At 36.4% G+C, this 23,187-nt stretch overlaps 1 protein-coding gene across 3 annotated transcripts; it reads right to left on the bottom strand.

Annotated features, from left to right (window-relative positions):
- Positions 1 to 1,395: 1,395 nt before the first annotated feature.
- On the bottom strand, positions 1,396 to 21,903 carry LOC131895527 (trypsin inhibitor ClTI-1-like). Of its 3 annotated transcripts, XR_009375206.1 has the most exons (9): positions 21,781 to 21,903; positions 21,175 to 21,277; positions 20,299 to 20,336; positions 19,282 to 19,394; positions 6,354 to 6,599; positions 5,680 to 5,789; positions 4,818 to 4,855; positions 3,788 to 3,900; positions 1,396 to 2,927 (listed from the first exon to the last, which is right to left on the bottom strand). XR_009375206.1 is itself a non-coding variant. In XM_059245997.1 (4 exons), the coding sequence occupies exons 1-4, from the start codon at positions 5,732 to 5,734 to the stop codon at positions 2,882 to 2,884; spliced, it is 252 nt and encodes an 83-aa protein (XP_059101980.1). In that variant the 5' UTR covers positions 5,735 to 5,789; the 3' UTR covers positions 1,396 to 2,881. The 3 variants fall into 3 exon arrangements, 1 of the variants encoding a protein (XP_059101980.1); XR_009375205.1 differs by lacking the exon at positions 21,781 to 21,903 and having other exon boundaries at positions 21,175 to 21,383; XM_059245997.1 differs by lacking the exons at positions 6,354 to 6,599; positions 19,282 to 19,394; positions 20,299 to 20,336; positions 21,175 to 21,277; positions 21,781 to 21,903.
- Positions 21,904 to 23,187: the final 1,284 nt, after the last annotated feature.

Consider the following 23,187-nt stretch of genomic DNA (forward strand, 5'->3'; position numbering starts at 1 on the left):
AAAGGACACAGTCAACAGGACAAAATGGCAGACTACATCAACCCCACATCTGACAGAGGGCTAATCTACAAAATATACAAAGAGCTCAAGAAACCAGACATCAAAATGCAAAATAATCCAATTAAAAAATGGGACAGATCTAAACAGAGAATTCTCAAGAGGAGAATCTCAAATGGCCAAGAAACATTTAAGGAGATGTTCAAAATCATTAGACCTCAGGGAAATGCAAATCAAAACAACTGAGATTCCATCTTACAGTTTCAGAATGGCTATGATTAAAAATACAAGCAACAGATCATCCTGGAGAGGATCTGGAGCAAAGGGAACACTCCTCCTTTGCTGGTGGGAATGCAAACTTGTACAGTCACTTTGGAAATCAATATGGTGGTTCCTCAGAATTTGGGCAAACATTCGAACGCAAGAACCAGCTATATAACTCCTGAGCATACTTCCAAAGGATATTCCACTATACCACAAGGACATTTGCTCAGCTATGTTCATAGCAGCTTTATTCGTAATAGCCAGAACTGGAAACAACCAATATGTCCCTCAACTGAAGAATGGATAAAGAAATTGTGTTACATTTACACAATGAGTATTACTCAGCTATTAAAATGGTAGGCTTTTAGTGGCAGGCTTTTAAAAGTTTAATGCCCTGTGATTCACTTTCATAATATCTAAACTATGGTTTAAGTTAAAAAAAAAAATAGTGGTCACTCAGTGAATGGATGCTGATTTGCATGTGAGTCTCCCTTTGCCAAAGACTTTTCTAGGGTGATTCTCTGAGTTCAGGAGAAAGGGGCCCCTCCTCAGATGTGGCACCAAACTTAGCAGTGTTATATTACAGAACAGACTTTTCCTCTTTGTATAATTTCTATCAAGAGCAAACCCTAGATGATTGTTCTACTTCTGCATCTTCCATTTGTCCTCAGCAAAGGTCATTGCCCCTACTTATTGAACAGTGCATAAAACCTGGTGTACACAAGGAATAGGGATTCTTTCAACTTCCATTTTTGCTTGCTTGTCTGTTTGATTTTGCCTATTAACAGGGCCTAATGTCTTGAATAAAAAATCATTGACATGGTATGTTGATTTCACAGGCAACCATTTGCTGGCTATTCTGGCTTTCCCCAGTGATTTGAGCTGAGACAAACATAGGTTCCTCTATTTCAATCTCTGTTACTAATATTAGCTCTCATATCACAAATCCCAGAGTAAACACACACACACACACACACACACACACACACATATATATGTGTATATATATATATACATATATATACACACATATATGGTTCTATTATGGTAATACATATGTAAGCATATATATGTGTGTACAGGTAGACTACCAAGTGACAATAAATGATTAAAGAGGCAAGGAATTTCATAAGGTTTCAAAAGTGAAGTGTTTCCTTTACTGACCTAGAATAGTACTTGACTGAAAACATGTTATCAACATAGAACCATATCTTTCTATCAGTCTTTCTAGTACATATTGCTTTCAAGGTTGCTTTCAGCCTGCTGCTTTAGGTGAACAGTTATCACAATACACTCATACATTGTACTGGCTCAGGGACAGAGAAGGGTCACAAAGAAAAGAGGGAGAATATGGTTTAAAACTAGTCTTGATATATGTATATGGTCTATATTGTTGCAAGGTCAGGCCATAAAAGTTCAACTCCTGAGGCAAGAGTTATTTCCAGAAAAAAGTCATTCCCACTGGTCCTATTCAAAAATCAGCTCTTGAATTCCAACCTTGTCATATGTATTTGTCAAAAGAATGTGTTTGTGTTACCTCATTATCCAAAGAAGCAAAGAGCATTGTTTTAAAAGTTTTATTTATGTTTATATTTATATTTATGTGTGTATGTGCATGTATAACATGTCTGTGCATGTGTCCACAGTGGACAGAAGATGCTATGAGAACTCCCTAAATATGGAAGTTATAAGCCACCTACCATGGGTGCAGAGAACCAAACTTGGGTTCTCCCCAAGATTGTCAAGCTTCCCTAATAACTGGGCAATCTTTTCATCCCCCCAAAGTTTATATTAATAAAGAGTGCACTTTAAGATTTTATCAAGAACCACTGTGGTGATAGTGTGTCCCCCAATATATTGTGGACCCTAATAAACTTTTCTGAGGTCAGAGAACAGAACAGCCACTAGATAGACATAGAGGCCAGAAAATGGGTGGAGCACACACCTTTAATCCTATCAGTTGGGAGGCAGAGATCCATTTGGATCTCTGTGAGTTCAAAGCCACACAGGAAACAGCCTGGTGTGATGACACACATCTTTAATCCCAGGAAGTGATGGCAGGAAGCAGAAAGGTATATAAGGCATGAGGACCAGGAACTAGAGTCTTTTTAAGCTTTTAGCTTTTAGCAGCAGTTCAGCTGAGATCCATTCGGATGAGGACTCAGAGGCTTCTGGTTTGAGGAAACAGAATCAGCTGAGAAGTTGGCAGAGGTGAGGTTAGGGGTGGCTTGTTCTGTTTCTCTGATCATTCAGCATTCACCCCAATACCTGCCTCCGGCTTTGCTTTTATTAATAAGAAAATTTAAGATTCATGCTACAAACTACAACAACAGTACTGATTCTTTTAAGTTGTCAGTTTACAGAACACAAAATTGAGATTTTTAGATTACTAGGTGTCATTAAGTAGTTGACCACGGAAGCTAAAACGTTGAAATCCCAGGATTCCAGAAGTGAAAAGAGCAGTGACAGACCAGCCTTCTATCCTGTGTCCTACACAGAGAGTCACCCAATCTTCTAGGACCGTGAGAAGCTGACAACAAAATCTCCAATCCACTGCAGACGTCAGGGAAAAACTGTGATCACAATAAGATCCATAGGAAGATGTAGCTCCATCAAAAACTCAACATATACCGTTACGTTTAAATTTAATTCTACCATTGCTTGCTCTGTAAAGAAAAAATAAAAGAGGTCAAAAAAAGTTTAAAGAAATTATTGAAAGAGGACATCAGACACTTTGAGAAGTGAATCATATAATTATCAAAAGGGAAAGATTGAACTGTGAACATTAATTTCTCCTTCTATGAGGAACTAAACCCTGACTGCTCCCAGCATCTGCACACTTCCAGCTCTGGGTGTACTGGGCCCTTTCTACTGCCTCAGCTTTGCCTGAGTTTTAGAGCTTGCCCAGACTCATAAAAGAAAAGAAGTAGGGATTGTTAGTATGCCATGAGAAAGACATGACAATTAGAGGATTGTTAAGGGGAAAAGCCATTGAGACCATGTGATATAAAATAGCAGACGAAATATTTCTGTATGAGACACAGCTATCTGATCACAGAGTAGAAAGGACAGGGATATTGGATGGAGGTATCCTAGAACATCCATCCTGTGGTGTAAAATCTTTCATGGAGTTCAGGGCATAAGAGGATCCTCCCAGTGAGTCTCTTTCTAGTATGATAGATTGCAGACTGTAGCAGACATCTGTTGAACATTGGGGCTTTGGAATTATCTCATAATGTTTACACATATATAATTAGTAATTCCCAATAATTAAATTAATTGATTTGTTTGTTTGCACAACGTTCAACACAAATATATTCTTAAGTCTCAAATGCAAAAGCCACTATCACAACTCACAATATTAAAGAGAAGTGCATATGTTTCTTTGTCTTTCATAGTACATTGGTTTGGTTGAGTCATATTTTCTGTGTATTATGAGCATGGAACATCATTACTACAAACCTAAGATTTTGCTACTAAGTCTTAATTATTTAGGAAGAATTTGTGTTTAGTATCATATTCTTACTTGAATGCTTTGCAGAAAATACATTTGCTGGGATAAGTACGGCCAGTGGAAGAACAGACTGGCCTAAGTGTTCTGGGACAAGGGTCACCAATATTATACTTTCTACACAATAACTGAAAAACACACAAAGATAACAGAATTGTATCAGCTGATGAACTATTGAATAAAATTTCTTCACTCTTACTATGTAATAGCACAAAAAATTTAAATATAATCTGTACATAGATGTAAAGTAAGTATAACACATATAAAACATGTGAAAGTAATTATATTTTTGGTTTGTAAGCCTCTACTAATAATAACATGATACAACTCATCTAACATGATCTTATAAAGCAACCAACTCACTTTATAACATCTTTGATTCCCCACCAGACATCACTCCCTTCATCCTCACATCAGCAAATTGAAATATTTATTGATTATTCTCTTATTCTGCTGAAACTTTTGGGCAGTTTGATGCACATATTCAATGTATGTTTACATATCAATACATCTCATTTATGTGCATGTATATGAACACACATTTTCAATTTTAGATACCTTAGTAATTTATACAAAGAAAGCAATACTACATATATTTATGCATGTGACTCAATTTCACACATCCTTGTGACATATATATGTCACAGATGTACAAATATATTGATATTTAGAGGGGCAATTCATTTATTTTTAAATTTAACATTTATTTCAAATGTAACATTGTACCATGTGAGTATATGGAAGTCATCATTTTTAATGCTAAGTTAACCATTGAGCTGTCCACACTGCCCATATAGATAATGAATTATACATCTAATTGCCAATGGCTTGAATTTGGGATTAAGATACTCATTGTTGCATCTTATATCAATAATAAATTGACTTGCATTTCTGGATTGATGTTTTGGACTTATTGCAAAAAATTATACCATTTTTTAATGTTTGGAAAGGTTATTTTCTTTGGTAAATTTTGCATTAAATTGCATCACCTATGAAACAGAAAACTTTACACTTTAAATTTCCATATAAAATAATAGTAACTTACGTGACTCCAGGTAAATGCTGATATTATAAAGAAACTTTCTGAAAACAGAGCAGAGAAGACAGATAAAAATGTGTAAAAACAACCTTGTCCACATTGTTTATAGTACCTACATCTAAATTTAGCAGACATTGCTGAAAATTGCCTAGAGCTGTAAGTAATACATGAGAATTTTGTGGCAGTAGTAAAAAATTAACTAAAAATACATGCAAATCTAAACAATTCTAATTTCCAAATATATATAGCTCTGTGAATACTAGTACTATATACTACTCTCCCACATAAAAGTATCATGTTCCATTTGTAAATAGATATGGGTTTATTAACTTTATATAAAATTTTAAGTGAAATACCCTGACCTCAGAGTTCAAAATATCTTCCATGTATTCATTTAAGTTAGAAAACAATTAAGGTTCCAGGTAATGTTTCACAAGTCCTTACTTTGAAGTTCACAGTCAGTCTTGAACTTGACAGAGGATAAAACACCCCTAACATAAGCTTTGACTTAGAGGGCCTCGGGCTGTCAAACAAATTGGGTTTTAAAGAATGGCATATTTAAAGACATTATTCTTTCCTTGACTTTACATTTCCCAATAGAACTTAGTTAACAATCTGGGGTACAAATTAGCAGAGATTGAAAGTCTGCACAGCCTGTTCTAATCCTCTGCTCTCTGCAGACTTCTCCAGTGTGGACTAGTTAGAAAAAGCAACCCACCGCTGTAATTTTAGAGAAATTTGTAACATGACCATTTAAAGACTACAACCCCAGTAAGACAAGCTTGTGCATTCTTTTGTGGTTTTTCAGTGATTTTACCTCCCTGAATTTTTTAGAATATGCTTATCCAGGACAGGAAGATGTACTCACCAGAAAAAAGAAGAAATGACAAAGTGATGTACATAACTCTTGAGAAGACCAACATTTTACGAGAAATACACAAGAAATCTTTGGAATATAGTTAAATATGGAACCTTGGACTGCAAATAAAAACAACCAGGGATCAGTGACATAGTTTCTTTATTTAATGAAACAGTTCTATCCACCCAGATTCCTAATTAAAAAAATATTCTTTTTTTATCTGTTTCTAAAATATGATTCAACAATGTCATGAAATATCACCAAAAATCACCCAGAGATTAAAAATAGATAAATATTCAATAGATGATATATAAATAGATGATAGATAGTTACAAAGACAGATCTATAGATAGGTAGATGATAGATAGATAGATAGATAGATAGATAGATAGATAGATAGATAGATAGACTGATTGATAGATAGATAGATAGATAGATAGATAGATAGATAGATAGATAGATAGATAGATGACATATAGGTAGATGATAGATAGGAGAGATAACAAAATAAAATGGGAAAAAAACTAATAGAGGAAATCTGCTTGTGTGTATGTGTTTGTATGAGAGAGACAGACAGACAGACAGACAGACAGAAAAAGAGAGCAGGGGAGGAAAAGGAGACATTTAAATCTGTATTTTTTTAAAAAAGCCTCCAGTGTCATTATTTTAGGAAGAACACTAACCTGGAGAAGACTTCACACAAGGCTGTCTCAATGGGAGCCCCACTTGGCCTACCTCACACAGAGAGATATTTGGTTTAAGGACAACAGTTCAGAGACTGTGGTTGTTCTGTTCCTTCAAAAGTTCACTTTCATTTCCTCATTCAGAACCTTCCAGCGAAGTCTCCAATTTATCTATGATCGATAAGCTCTATTGGGCTAAGAGGATTGCAGTGGGAAGATAAGGCACGGAGGTATCCTGCGTTCTCCCTGGAGGTTGTAAAGCAGGTCATGAGTGAAGCCTATCAAATACTTATCAGTAGATCTTTTCTTGGCTGGAGAAACAGGGACGTTTTGTCTTCATGAACTCATAAGGACTAAAAGAATGAAAGTTCTCACTTATTCTAGAAAAGGGAAGATACACAAATCTTTCCAAATGAACTAATTGTAAGAGGAAAAGAGAATCAATGGGGAAAAATGAGTTGACAATGACATTTAGACATGGGCATTGGTTATTAAATGTTTGTAAATAAATGTATGGTAGAATCATGGAGACCTTATAACAATGGTGAGGACATTGTTCTCCTGTCAAAGCAGTGAATTCATAGTTAAGAGAAACCTAACATTGCATGGGCAAATGCTCCCAGGAGAGTCTCATCAGCAGCCTGGTTTAAGGAAACTCCCCCAAAACAGAATTCAAATGTACAGAGCAGAAGAGAGCACAGGCTGAGGGGACAGTTGCCCTGTTAAGGTTAATTACTTCCCTCTAACTTTTCTGCAACTATAGACATCAGGAATGGATTCTCACTGTGCCTTCCCTGAGGCACACTTTCCTACTGCTGTGTTTTTGATCAATTGCTTTCTTTTTTCCTGAGTATATTCATAAATAAGCACTGACTGATAGTCTATATTTTATTTTATCTAGTACATTAAAAATAGACCATTGCTTTAAATAAATATAAAAGAAAGAGACTGAGAAAAGTATTTCTATCTCAAGGTTTGGGGGTAATCTTGATTTTTTAAATTGAAAATACAATTTTAGTACAATATATTCTGATTATGATTTCCCCTCCTCATAGATCCTCCCCAACTTCCCTACCCAACTGAATCTGCACCCTTTCTTTCTTTTTCCTGATAGAATCCTAACAGGCATCTAAAAAAATAATGTTAATAAATAATAATGTTAATAAAATAATATTAGATAAGATAAAACAAAATAACGGAATAGAACAACCTACAACTGTTATTTATCTGCCAGTGATTTCATTAGCTTACACCTTCACCCAGCTCTCTTCCTCACCAAAACAAACATGTATTATGGATATACTAAGGAAGTCAATGTAGAAGAGCCATACTGCCTCAGACTGCTAATAGCTTTTTAATGTGGTGATATTTGTGCTGAAATGTGGTCATATTTTATGTGTATGGTAATAAAGTTTGCCTGGAGATCAGAAGAAATAGCAAGCCATTAAACAAAAAAATCAGGCAGTGGTAGCACACGCCCTTAAGGTGATCACAGGGCAGGCAGAATCTCTGTGTGTTCAAGGACACACTAGGGAACAGCCAAACATGGTGACATACACCTTTAATCCCAGTACCAACCATAGAGACCCGGAGGTCTGTACAGATAGGCAGTAACAAGGAAAGTGAGGTAGCTAGGCTAAGAGACAATGAAAGGGCAGAATAGCAAGGCAATAAAGGCACAGGAAGACAGGAAGTGACTTACTTTTGGTAGCTGCAGAGCTGCAGAGGTAAGGTTGGTGGCTATCATTACTTCAGTGATCTCTAAGGCTTTCACCCCTATATTTGGCTCTGTGTTTTTTATTCATTAAGACCGTTTAGCCGGGCGGTGGTGGTGCACGCCTTTAATCCCAGCACTTGGGAGGCAGAGCCAGGTGGATCTCTGTGAGTTCGAGGCCAGCTTGGGCTACCAAGTGAGTTCCAGGAAAGGCGCAAAGCTACACAGAGAAACCCTGTCTCGAAAAACAAAAAACAAAAAACAAAAAAAAAAAAAAAAAAAAAAAAAAGACCGTTTAGAAATTCGTCTACATTTAAAATTCTGCTCTCACTTCTTGTTTTTCCTTGTTTTCCTTTCTGTCTCTTTTTCTACACCCACTCCTCTTATGTTACATCTCCCAATGAGCAGAGGCTGGCCTGGTTTATGATATCTGGCTACATATGTTCACACTCTCTTTCTAGTGTACCACTTACCGAACTCAGCACAGCAAAGGTAAAGGTTAATTCAGTGAAGCAACTGAAAGAATGGGATGACATCATTGCCAACTATATACCGGACAGAGAAGTCAGAGCTAGAACAGAAAAAGAACTTTAAAAACTAAACACAAAAAAAAAACAATACAACTTGAAAGTGACTATGGAAATGAACAGAAATAAATTGTCAAAAGATAAAATAAAAATGGTTTGTAAACACTTTAAAGAGTGTCTAACATTCTTAGCCATCAGAAAATGGAGAGGAAAACTATATGAAGACTCTCAATCACTCTGGTCACAATGGCCATCATCAGAAACACAAATGACAACACATGCTGGTGTGAATGCTGGAAACAGGAAACTTACACAGCATGCAAGACTATAAACTAGTTCAGCCAGCCTAAAATAATTCTGGAAGATTATCAAACTAAAAATAGAAATAGGTCTGTCATGTAGCCCAGCTGTAAAACTCCTGGGATATACTCAGAGGACTTTTTAATCTAACTACAGAGATCCATATACTTCCATGTTCATTGCTACTTCATTCATAAAAGAAAATGGAATTAACCTAGATGTCCCTCAACTAATGAATAGATAATGAATATGGAGGACATATAAACAATAAAATATGATTGGTATGTAAAGAAAAATGAAGACACGGAATTTGAAGGTAAAATAGACAGAACTGGGGAAACATATACTCAATGAGGTAACCCAGTTCCAAAAAGACAATTGCCACTGCTACATGTTATTTTTTTCTCCTATGAGGGTCCTAGCTTCCAACCAACTGGTTTGCATGCTTAACATGAAGTACATGAGGAATCTGGGGGGTGGGGGAGAAATTAACTTTTATTTGTGGGGATGCATTTGGGAGGGTGATAGTAGAATATAGGTGGAAAATATATTGGGAGAGTATGGAAGGCAGGAGAGTTCAAGCAGGTAGTAAATTGATATGGATGAGAAAAAAGGGAGCCAAGGGAAGGCTTAACAAAACTACATAGGACATGGACATTGAACTTGGTTGCCAACCAGAACTGGATTATAAAACTCTATTGCTTAAACACAAATATTTTGTTTGAATAACACAGAGAACCCATGTCTGGGAAAATAAAGACTTGAAAAATTCTGGAAGCCCTTGTCCATATTTATCGATAAGTAAACCATTGCAAGAGGAGACTAACCAGTCAAGGTGCAGAAAGGAGTTTTCTTGTATCAATCACCACCTTCAAATGGTTCAGAGAGCTCCTGCAACACCCATGTTGGAGATGCATCTAAACATTGAGACATCAAACTAAAAAGTTTGAAATAGACCTGAATGGCTTCTCCCTGAGAATTAGCTTTCATGGTATCATAAGGAACCATGCGATCTTCCAAAAGAGGGAGGCTACAAGTCTACCCAGCAATGACACCTATGGACCATAACAATTACCAACATGCCATGATAAAACTTTGGGTCCAGTAGTGGAACCTTGAAGGTAACCAACATCTCTCTAAATGGATTTAAAACTCACTCAACAAGAGGAAAATCATGCCTAGTAATAGAAACCTAACCAACCAACCAGAACTAAGGTACTCATAGATTTTGGAAGAAAACTGATATGCATCACTTATTAAACCAGTACGATCCCTAATTCCATTCTTTAGCTGTCTTTATAGCCACAGATAAGTGTGTTATTACTCAACATTTGTCAAGGAAAATTCACTTTGAAACAGATAGAGATGGTTACAGAAAACCACAACCAATCAAAATCCAGAGTTGTAGACCCCAGTCCCAGTGGATACATCTAAAAAAAAAAAAAAATCCCACATCCTAAGCTCAGGGAACTTTGCAGAAGAAAAGGTGGAAAGATTTTAAGAGCCAGAAGATCAGGAAAGTTTCTGTGATACTGTGTCTCCTAGTAACATCAGAAGCTACACTCATGAAGTCTCACCATGACTACCTGAATATGAGCTGAATGAGGACAACAATAGACATGCCAAAGTGGACAACCCTACACAAAGAACTATAGGCAACTAAGGAATACTGAGAGTAGGAGGAATACTTTTCTCCAGGGATGCACACACCAACTCATTTTTCATTAGCAGCTACTCAGACTTGAAAACATAAATATGAGTAGCATTACACAGACTAATCACATTATATTTTAGAATATATCAGTATATACATGTATCTATATAACAATGATAAATGGTCATTAATTTGAAAATGACAATGAAAGGGCATATGAGACGATTCATAGGAAGCAAAGGGAAAGATAAATCTCAAAAAATAGAAGAAAATTTTAAAAGCTGCTTCCCAGCACAGGGAATCATCAAAAAAAATGAAAAAGGAAGCCATGAAATGAGAAAATGTATACAAACAATGTGCTTCATACAGAGTTAATACTCAAGATATGTAATAATGGGTGTGGCAGTATAGGTCAGGGACAGGGCATTTAACTAGTGTCGGGAGAAACAGAAACTGGAACTTTCATGAACTCTTGGGGAGAGTGGAAACTAATGTAGTCACAATGGAAAACATTGTGAAGTTTCCTCAGAAATTAGGAACAAGAAAGAACATATAATCATAGAACATATGATATAAACATATTAGAGAGACACCTACTCACCCAAGTTCATTGCAACATTACTTATAATAACAAGTATATGAAGATAGCCAAGAAACTAAAACCAAGGGTGAATAAAATATATGTTATACACACATAACAGAATATATCTCAACCATAAAAACAAGGGAAACCTGTCATGTGTGAAAACATACATGACCTTGGATGATACGATTGTAAGTGGGGGAAGATTCAGAACACTATATGATCTCATTCACATGCAGGTCCACAAAAAGTAACAATAACAGAATCAGAGGATGGAATGATTATTCCTAGAACCTGGGAGTTGTTGGTCTGGGGGAAAGCTGTTAACAAGAAGGTATGAATTTCTATCACAAGAGATAAATTTTTATTTATCCTTTGGAGAACACATGTGGTAGTTGATGAACAAATTATATTATAGTAATCATTACACAATATCACACAGTCACAATATAGTCCATCTTGAATATACTCAATCACTATAGTGACTATAAACCAAAATATATAATAACACGTGTTGCCACAGATTTAGAGAAAGCAGTATATTCACACATTACTAAAGAGACTGTAAAAGCACAGAAAAGTTGAAAAATGGTTGACACTTCTTACCTATCACAGATACTTATCTACCATATTAGCCACAAACTCTGTCTCTAAGAATTTACAAAGAGAAAGAAAGACAATTCAATGAAAACATTTGTGTGGTAATGTTCACAGTAGCATTAATAATAGTTAAATATCAAAAACATCCCAGATGTCCAACAAGTGGTGAACGCATTTATAAATTTTATTTAGGAATTCAAGAAAGGATATCATTCATTAATTTAAAATATAATTCACAATGTGGCTGAACCAAAGAATAATCATGAGAGAATAAAGTGAATACAAAGGAATTTTGCTTAATTCTATTTGTAGAAAAGCAATTAAGTGGAGAAAGAATATAGAGCCTAGAGGCAAGCCTGGGAAGGGTGACCACAAACAGATATGGTATTTTAGAATGATGTATAATATATATAGTGTTGCTGTCTTTGTATAAATTACCAAAGCATCTGAAAATGCATATGTATGTTTATGAACAGGCACATAAATGAGATGTATTGATATGTAAATATACAGTAAATACATTCATTGAATTGCAGAGAATTTACAGAGGAATAAGAGAACAATCCATAAAAAATTCAACCTAGTGATGGGGATGATGAACGCAATGTTGTCTGGTGAGGAATCACATAGTTATAATGTGAGTTGGCTGCTTTACAAGATCATGTCACACCGGCTGTGTGGTGGTCTTATTAGTAGAGGCTTACAAACTAAAAATATGATAATTATTTTCACATTTTATGTGTGTTGTATGTCCTTTACATCTATGTAAATTCTATTTAAACTCTTTTGTATGACATTAAATACTAAGAGTGAAGAACATTTTATTTAATACCCCATCATCTAATACATTTCTGTTATTTTTGTGTGTTTTTCAGCCAGTATGTTGAATGTATAGTCCTTATGGATTTTGTACCAAAGAGTATAGACCAGTCTGTGGGACCAATGGCTATACTTATAGCAAAAGATGCACTTTCTGTAATGTATACAGGTAAGAATACAATAATAAATACAAGTTCTTCCTAAATGATAATTACTTAGCAAAATCTTAGGTTTGTGTTATTGGTGTTCCATGCTCATAAGACACAGAAAAATATGACCTTACCAAACCAATGTGCTATGAAAGACAAAGAAACACATGTACCTCCCTTTAATATTGTGAGTTCTGAAAGTGGCTTTTGCATTTGGGACTTATGAATATAGTGGTGTTGAACATTGCATAAACAAAGAAATCAGTTAATTTAATTATCGGGAATTACTAATTGCAGATGTGTAAACATTATGATATAATTCCAAAGCCCTGATGCTAAATGTATCTCTGCTACAGTCTGCAATCTATCATGCTAGAAGGAAACTACCTGAGAGGATCCTCTTATTCCTTGAGCTCCATGAAAGATTTTACACCACAAGACATTCTAGGATTCCTCCATCCAATATCCCTGTGATCAGATAGCTATGGCTCATGTAAAAGTATTTTTTCTACTATTTTAAATCAATGGCTTTGACTACTTAAGAATCCTCTAATTGCATGTCATTCTCAAGACCTACTAACAATTCAAAATTCTTTTTATTTTTGAGTCTGGGCATGCTAATTGGTCTGCAACTCTGCCCAAGGCTTTTGCGGCTGACTCTGCCCACTTCTCGGGTCACAGAAAGCAAAGCTGAAAGCTCATGAGCCCAGCCAGAAGTTCATGCTGAAAACTGCATTCAACCTTCCTAGAGCTCTATAATGTCAATGCTTGTGCTGTGGCAGGCATTTTTACTTAGTTTTTTGTTTGTTTGTTTGTTTGTTTGTTTGTTTCTACTTAACATACTAGCAGGCAAAAACTCTTAAAGGAGTCTTAATATCTTTTTAAAAAAGATTTCTCAAATATATAAAGAACTCAAGAAACTAAACATCAAAATACCTAACAGTCCAATTAAAAAATGGGCTATAGAGCTAAACAGAGTATTCTCAACAGAAGAAGCTCAAATGGCTGAAAGACATTTAAGGAATTTCTCAACATCCTTAGTCATCAGGGAAATGAAAATCAAAATGACTCTGAGATACCATCTTACACCTGTCTGAATGGCTAAGATCAAAAACACTGAAGACAGCTTATGTTGGAGAGGATGTGGAGCTAGGGGAACTCTCCTACATTGTTGGTAGGAATGCAAACTGGTACACCCACTTTGGAAATCAGCATGGCACTTTCTCAGAAAATTGGGAATCAATCTCCCTCAAGATCCAGCTGTACCACTCTTGGGCATATACACAAGGAATGCTCAGTCATACCACAACAACACATGCTCAACCATGTTCATAGCAGCATGATTTGTAATAGCCAGAACCTGGAAACAACCTAGATGCCCTTCAACTGAAGAATGGATAAACAAAATGTGTTGCATATACACAATGGAGTACTACTCAGCAGAGAAAAGCAATGACATCATGAAGTTTGCAGGCAAATGAATGGAACTAGAAAATATCATCCTGAATGAAGTAACCCACACTCAGAAAGACAAACATAGTATGTACTCACTCATAAGTAGATACTAGATGTAAAACAAAGGATAACCAGACTGCAACTCACAGCTCCAGGGAGGCTACCTAGTAAAGAGGACCCTAGGAAAGACACAGGGATCACCCAGCGATGGAGAAATGGATGAGATCAACATGAGCAAACTGGGGGTGAGGGGGGTAATGGAGGGCAACTGTCGGGGGAAAGAGAGCTTAGGGGAGTGGGAGGTCTTAGCTGGATCAAGAACAGAATGGGAGAACAAGGAAAGAGATATTACGATAAATGAAGACACCATGGGAATAGTAAGAATCAGATGCTAGAGATGTCCCCAGGAATCCACAAAGATAACTGCACAATAGACATCTATCAATGATCAAGAGGGTGCCTGAGCTGACCTACTCTGGTAATCGGATGGCCAAACACCCTAACTGTCATGATAGAACCCTCATCCAGTGACTGATGGAAGCAGATGCAGAGGTCCATGGCCAAGCCCCAGGTGGAGATTCAGGAGCCCAATGGACAAGAGAGAGGAGGAAATCATATGAGCAAGAGATATCAACACCATGATTGGAAAAAGTACAGACATAACTAGCCAAACTAGTAGAAAAACATGAACTGTGATCCAATAGCTGAGGAACCCACATGGAACTAGACTAGGCCCTCAGGATAAGTGAGACAGTTGTTTAGCTTGAACTGTTTAGGGGGCCCCCAAGCAGTGAGACTGGGACCTGTCCTCAGTGCATGAGCCAGCTTTTTGGAACCTAGTGCCTATGCTGAGATACTTTGCTCAGCCTTGGTGCGGGGAGGAGGGGACTGGACCTGCCTCAACTGAATATACCAGGCTCTGCTAACTCCCCAGGGGAGACCTTGCCTTGTAAGAGGTGGGTATGGGGGGCTGGTTGGGGGGGAAGGCTGGGGGGTGGGAGGAGGGAGGACAGGAGAATCTGTGGTTGATATGTAAAATGAATAGAAAATCTCTTAATAAAAAGAAAAGGAAAAAAAAAAGAGAGAGAATTCTCAAGCTCAAGATGGATATCCGAGCTCCAAGTTGATAAGCCATAATGTTGCTGTTGTTTGGTTTTTGGCTCTTTTGGGGAACTTGCCACCAAGCTCCAAAAAAAAAAAAAATCATACACAGAGGCTTATATTTAATTATAAATGCCTGGCCTTACTTTGGCTTGTTGCTTGCCATCTTTCTTTAGTTCTTAAATTATCCTGTCACACTTATGCCTCTGGGCTTTTCTATGGATGTCCAGAGTCTGGGGAAACTACTACATCCAGCGAGGGATATCTGAGGGAAACAAAAATCTACATACACTATGCTCTTATGTCAGTTCACTTTATTCTGAAAGACCCAGACACAGTTCCCCCAGAAACCCAAAAGAGCTGAGGGAAGAGATATCTTAAAAATGAGTCAGTTCCCCCTTCCTGGAGAGGGTGAAGTCAGGTGTTTTCAAAAGAACAAAGTCAGGATGTCTGGTGGTAACCAATTAACATGACCAGACCCCGGAGATGAGTTGTAAAACTCCTGACAGGGCAAACAGATAAGCTAAAATAAGACAAAGTGCCCGCCCCCTTGAACTGGCCTTGTTACTTAGCTTCTCTGGGTCTGCAGATTATAGCATGGTTATCCTTTACAGCTAATATCCACTTGTAAGTGAGTACATACCATGTTTATCTTTCTAGGTCTGTATTACCTCAATGAAGATAATTTTTTCTAGATCCATCTATTGGCCTGCAAATTTCATGACATCATTGTTTTAATAGCTGAGTAAGATCAACAATTACTAAATGGAACCTAATGGAACTAAAAAGTTTCTGTGAGTCAAAGGACACAGTCAATAAGACAAAAATGACAGTCTATAGAATAGGAAAAAGATCTTCACCAACCCCACATCTGACAGAGGGCTGATCTACAAAATATATACAGAGCTCAAGAAATCAGACATAAATATGCCAAATAAACCAATTAAAAAATAGACGACAGATCTAAACAGAGAATTTTTAAGAGAACAATCTCAATGATCAAGAAATACTTAAGATGTTCAACATCCTTAGCCATCAGGAAAATGCAAATCAAAACAACTGAGATTCCATCTTTCAGTTTCAGAATAGCTGTGATTAGAAGCATAAGCAACAGCTCATGCTGAAGAGGATCTAGAGCAATGGAAACACTCCTCCTTTTCTGGTGGGAGTACAAACTTGAACAGCCACTTTGGAAATCATTATGGTGGTTTCTCAGAAAATTTAGATTGAATCTACCTTAAGAAGCATCTATATCACTCCTGAGCATAGACCCAAAGGATGCTCCAGTATACCACAAAAACATCTGTCAGCTATGTTCAAAGCAGCTTTATTCATAATAGCCAGAAACTAGAAACAACCTAGATGTCCCTCAACTGAAGAATGGATAAAGAAATTGTGGTACATTTACATAATGAATATTACTGTGCTATTAAAAAGGTAGGCTTTTAATGGCAAGCATTTAAAAGTTTAATACACTGTGGTTCACTTTCATAATATCTAAACTATGGTTTAAGTTTTAAAAAAAATAGTAGTTATACAGTGAAAGCATACTGATTTGCACATCTGAGTCTCCCTTTGCCAAAGAATTTCCTAGGCTGATTCTCTGAGTTCAGAAGGAAGAGGCCCATCTTTGGATGTGGCACCAACTTAATGGTGCTATATTAAATAATGGCCTCTTCCTCTGTGTATAATTTCTATCAACAGCAAACCCTAGATGATTTTCCTACTTCTGTATCTTCCATGTGTCCTCAGCAAAGTCATTGCCCCCTGTTTATTGAACAGTGCATTAAATCTGGTGTACGAAAGGAATAGGAATACTTTTAACTTCCATTTTTGCTGGCTTGACTGTTTGATTTTGCCTATTCACAGGGCCTAATGTCTTGAATCAAAACAAACATCATTCACAAGGTATGTTGCTTTCATTAGCAGCTATTTGCTGGCTACTCTGGCTTTCCCCAGTGATTTCAGCTGAGGCGAATTTCGGTTCTTTTATTTCAATCTCTGTTACTAATATTAACTCTCATATCACACATCACACAGTAATCACTCACACACACACACACACACACACACACACGCACACACATATGGTAATAATATTCTTATATTTGTTTGTTTAGGTAGACTATAGAGTGGCTATAAATGATTAAAGAGGCAAGGCATTTCAAGAGGTTTCAAAAGGTGTTTCCTTTCCTGACCCAGAATAGCACTTGACTGAAAATATATATTTTCAATGTAGAACCACATGTTGCTTTCAATCTTTCTAGTGCATATTTGATTTCAAGGCTGCTTTTCAGCTCTGGCTCAGGGTCATGGAAGGGTCATAAAGAAGAGGGACAATATGGTTTAAGATTAAACAGTCCCAATGCATATGGTCAACAGTATTGTAAGGTCAGGCCACAAAAGTTCAACTCCAGAGGCAAGAGTTATTTCCAGAAAAAAGTCATTCCCTCAGATACTATTTAAAAAATTAGCACTTTACTTCCAAGCTTGTCGTATGTATTTGTCAAGAGCACGTGTTTGGGTTACCTCATTATCCAAAGAAGCAAAGAGCGTTGTTTTTAAAAGATACATTTTCTTTTACATTTGTGTGTGTGTGTGTGTGTGTGTGTGTGTGTGTGTGTGCGTGTGCACATGTATAACATGTCTGTGAAGGTTCTAGAGTGGACAGAAGATGGTATGAGATCTCCCTACAGGTGGAGGTTACAAGTCACCCAACAGGGGTAGAAAACCAAACTTGGGCTCTCCCCAAGATCGCCAAGCATTGCTAACCACTGGGCTGTCTTTCCATCCCACAAAAGATTTACTTGAAAGAGTGTACTTTAAGATTTTATTAAGAACTGCAATGAAGGTATTGATTGTTTTAAATTGTCAGTTTACAGAATGTAGATACTAAAATTTTGGATTCTTGGGTGTCATTAAGTATTTGACCATAGAAGGTAAAATGTTGAAATCGCAGGATCTCATAAGTAAACAGAACAGTGACAGCCCAGCCTTCTTTCCTGTGTCCTACACACAGATTTACCCAATGTTCTAGGGCTATGAGAATCTGATGACAAAATCTTCAATCTACTGTAGACTTCAATGCAAAACTGTGATCATTATAAGATTCATAGGAATATGTAGCTCCATCAAAAACTCAACATTTACCATCATGTTTAACTTTAATGGAACCATGGCTTCGTCTATAAAGAAAAAATAAAATAGGTCAAAAAGTTTAAATAAATCATTAAAGAAGACATCAAACTCTTTGAGCAGTGTATTATGTAATTTTCAAGGGAAAGATTGAATTGTGGACATTAGTTTCTCCTTCTATGAACAACTAAACCCTGACTGCTCCCAGCATCCTCACACATCCAGCTGTGGGTGCATTGGGCCCTTTCTACTGTCTCAGTTCTGCCTTAGTCTTAGAGCTTGCCCAGATTCATAAAAGAAAAGAAGTAGGATTGTTAGAAGGCGTTGAGAAAGACATGGCAATTAGAGGATTGTTAAGTGGAAAAGCCATTGCGACCATGTCATATAAAATAGAAGAAGAAATAATTCTACATGAGACACAGCTATCTGATCACAGAGCAGAAAGGACAGAAGGAGGAATCCAAGAATGTCTTGTGATGTAAAATCTTTCATGGAGCTCAAGGGATAAGAGGATCCTCTCAGGGAGTCTCTTTCTGGCATGATAGATTATAGACTATAGCAGAGACACATTGAGCATCAAAGATTTAGTGTTATCTCATAATGTTTACACATCTGAAATTAGTATTTCCCAATAATTAAGTGAACTGATTTATTTGTTTGCACCATGTTCAACACAACTATATTCATAAGTCCCAAATGCAAAAGTCACTTTCAGAACTCAAATATTAAAGGGAGGTACATATGTTTCTTTGTCTTTCATAGCGCATTGGTTTGGTAGGGTCATATTTTTCTGTGTCTTATGAGCATGGAACACCAATAACACAAACCTAAGATTTTGCTGCTAAGTATTCATTATTTAGAAAGAACTTGTATTTATTATTGTATTCTTACCTGTATGCATTACAGAAAGCACATCTGTTGCCATAAGTACATCCATCGGTCCCACAGACTGGTAAATACTCTTTGGTACAAAATCCACGAGGACTATACATTCTACATTCTGACTGAAAAACACACAAAGATAACAGAAATGTATTAGATGATGGGGTATTGAATAAAATGTTCTTCATTCTTAGTATTTAATGTCATACAAAACAGTTTAAATAGAATCTACACATAGATGTAAAGGACATACAACACACATAAAACGTGAAAATAATTATCATATTTTTAGTTTGTAAGCCTCTACTAATAAGAACACCACACAGCTAGTGTGACGTGATCTTGTAAAGCAGCCAACTCATATTATAACTATGTGATTCCTCACTAGACAACATTCCATTCATCAACCCCATCACTAGGTTGAATTTTTTATGGATTGTTCTCTTATTCCTCTGTAAATTCTCTGCAATTCAATGAGTATATTTACTGTATATTTAAATATCAATGCATCTCATTTATGTGCATGTTTATAAACATACATTTGCAAGATAATTTATACAAAGACATCAACACTATACATATTACATGCTACTTACTTCTTAATATTCTTGTGACACATATATGACACAGATATACAGATATATTGATGTTTAGTTACAATTCATTTATTTTCAAATTTAACATTTATTTCAAATGTAACATTCTACCATGTGAGTATATGGAAGTCATCATTTTTAATGGTAAGTTAACCATTGAGCTGTCTCCACTGCTTGTATAGATATTGAATTATACATCTAATTGCCAATGGTTGGAATTTGGGATTAAGATACTAATTGTTGTGTCTTGTATCAATAATAAGTTGACTTGCATTTCTTGATTGATGTTGTAGACTTCTTGCAATGAAATATACCATTTTTTAATGTTTGAAGAGTTTATTTTCTTTGGTAAGTTTTATATTATATTGCTTCATTTATGAAAAAGAAAGCTTTACATTTTAAATTTCCATAGAAAATAATAGTAACTTACTTCATTCCAGGTAAATGTTGATATTATAGGAGAACTTTCTGAAAACAGAGCAGAGAAGACAGATAAAATGTATAAAACAACATTATCCACTTTGTTTATGGTGAGAAGTACCTACATATAAATGTAGCAGATATTGATGTTAATTGCATACACCTGTAAGTAATAAATGAGAATTTTGTGGCAGTAGTAAAACATTAACTAAAAATACATGCAAATCTAAACAATTGTAATTTCCAAATGTATGTAGCTGTGTGAAAAGTAATATTATATACTATGTTCCTATTCAAAAGTATCATATTCCATTTGTTAATAGATCTGGGCTTATTAACATTATATAATATAAGTGAAATACCCTCACCTCAGAGTTCAAAATGTCTTCCATTAATTCACATAAGTTGGAAAACAATTAATCAGCTGTAATTTCAAGGTTCTATGTAAGGTTTCACAAATTCTCACTTTGAAGTTCATAGCTAGTCTTGAACTAGACTGAGTATGAAACAATCCCTAGTGGAGGCCTTGACTTAGAGATTCTAAGGCTGTCAAACAAATTGGATTTCTAAAGAATGGCATATTTAAAGACATTATTCTTGCCTTGACATTGCATTTACCAATAGGATTTAGTTAGCAATCTGGAGTAGTAGTAACAGAGACTGAAAGTCTACACAGCCTCTTCTAATCCTCTGCTTTCTGTAGCCTTCTCCAGTGTGGACTAGTTAGAAAAGCAATCCACCACTGTAATTTTAGAAATATTTATAACAAGGCTATTTAAGGACTGCAACACAAATAAGACAAGCTCATTCATTCTTTTGTGGTTTTTCAGATACTTATCTCCCTGAAATTTTTAGAATATGCCTAAGAAAAGGAAAATGAACTCACCAGAAAAAAGAAGAAATGACAAGATGATGTACATAACTCTTGAGAAGACCAACATTTATGAACGATACACAAGAAATCTTTGGAATGTAGGTAAACACGGTACCTTGGATAGAAAATAAAAACAACAAGAGATCAGTCTGACAGAGTTTCTTGATTTTGAGGAAACAGTTCCATCCACCCAGATTCCTAATTAAGAGAATATTCTCTTTTATCTGTTTCTAAACTATGATTTAAAGGTCAAAAAATATAATCACAGAAGATTACCTAGAGATTAAAAATAGATATATAGAGACAGAGACAAACAGAGAGAGAGAGAGAGACAGAAAAAGAGAGAGAGTGAGAGAGAGAGAGAGAGAGAGAGAGAGAGAGAGAGAGAGAAAGAGAAAGAACAAAGTGGGAAAATACTAGCAGAGGAAATCTGCTAGTGTGTGTGTGTGTGTGTGTGTGTGTGTGTGTATCTGAGAAAGAGAGAGCAGGGGAGGAAAACGAGGCATTTAACTCTGTACTTATAAAAAAAAAGCCTCCAACGTCATTATTTTAGGAAGGACAGTAACCTGGGGAAGACCTCACACAAGGCTGTCTCACTGGGAGCCTCACTTGGCCTACCTCACACAGAGAGATATTTGGGTTAAGGACAACAGTTCAGAGACTGTGGCTGTTTTGTTAATTCCAATGTTCACTTCGATTTCCTCACTCAAAGCCTTCCAGTGAAGTCTCCAGTTTATCTATGATCTATGAGTTCTATGGACTAAGAGGATGGCAAGGGAAGATAAGACATGAAGGCATCCTGCATTCTTCCTGGAAGTTGTAAAGCAGGTCATGAGTGAAGCCTATCAAATCATTCTCAGTAGATCTTCTCTTGGCCGGAGAACAGAGGAACAAGTTGTCCTCATGAATTTATAAGTACTAAAAGAATGAAAGTGCTCATTTATTTTAGAAAAGGGAAGATACATAAATCTTCCAAATGAACTAATTGTAAGAGGGAAAGAGAATCAATGAGGAAAAGTGAGTTGACAATGACATTTAGACATAGGAATTAGTTATTAATTTTTTAAAAATAAATGTATGGTAGAATAATGCAAATGTTCTAACAACAGTGAAGACATTGTCGCGCTGTCAAAGTAGTGAATTCATAGTTAAGAGAAAACCTGAACATTGCATGGGCAAATGCTCCCAGGTGAGTCTCATCAACAGCCTGGTTTAAGGAAGCTTCCCCCAAACAGAATTCAAAAGTACAGAGCAAAAGTGAGCACAGGCTGAGGGGAAAGTTGCCTTGTTAGTTAAGGTTTATTAATTACTTCTTTCCAACTTTTCTGCAACTATAAATACTGGGAATGGATTCTTGCACTGGCCAGCAGGGTCTTCAACAGGGACCTAAAGGGAGGGCCGGCGAATGAGAGGGACAGGAGAAACAAAGAATGAGAGCAAGACAGGATGTCTCTGATCAAGCTCCAAAAGTTTATTTTCCTCTTAAGGCATATATAGGCGGGGGCAAAGAGGGGGTGAAATCAGGGAGGGAACTTTAATCATGGGTTGTTCAGCTAGCAGGGAATGTTGCTACGGGGATTATCTATCTATTCTTGCCTAACTGCCTAACTGCAACTTGGTCACCTGATTTCTGAGAAGAGGTTCTGGTATTTATGAGAAGAGGTTCTGGTGCTATGGAGACTTAAGCAAGGCCTAGATCTAGGAAAAGAGGAGAGAAGCTCAAATATGGCGGCATGTGTGTCAAGGGTCACTTAGGCTTATGGCTCCCATCAGATTCTCACTGTGCCTGTCCTGACACCCACTTTCCTGCTGCTGTGCTTTTCATCAAGTGCTTTCTTTTTCCTGAGTACTTGGGGAAATAAACTCTAAGAGTCCATTCTTCATTAAATCTAGAACATTAAAAATAGACCATTGTTTTAAATGAATATAAAGATATAAGACTGAGAAATGCATTTCTATCTCTTAGTTTGGGGGTAATCTTGATTTTTTTTGTTTTGTTTTGTTTTGTTTTTCGAGACAGGGTTT

The sequence above is a fragment of the Peromyscus eremicus genome, chromosome 19, assembly GCF_949786415.1.
Source record: "Peromyscus eremicus chromosome 19, PerEre_H2_v1, whole genome shotgun sequence".
Classification (NCBI taxonomy): Eukaryota; Metazoa; Chordata; class Mammalia; order Rodentia; family Cricetidae; genus Peromyscus; species Peromyscus eremicus.

Coding starts and splice junctions, on each gene's coding strand:
- LOC131895527 (XM_059245997.1), bottom strand. CDS start 5,734: ATGTTGGTCTTCTCAAGAGTTATGTACATCACTTTGTCATTTCTTCTT. Junction 4,856..5,679: donor GTCATTTCTTCTTTTTTCTG/GTGAGTACATCT, acceptor CTCTGTTTTCAG/AAAGTTTCTTTATAATATCA. Junction 3,901..4,817: donor CAGCATTTACCTGGAGTCAC/GTAAGTTACTAT, acceptor TGTGTTTTTCAG/TTATTGTGTAGAAAGTATAA.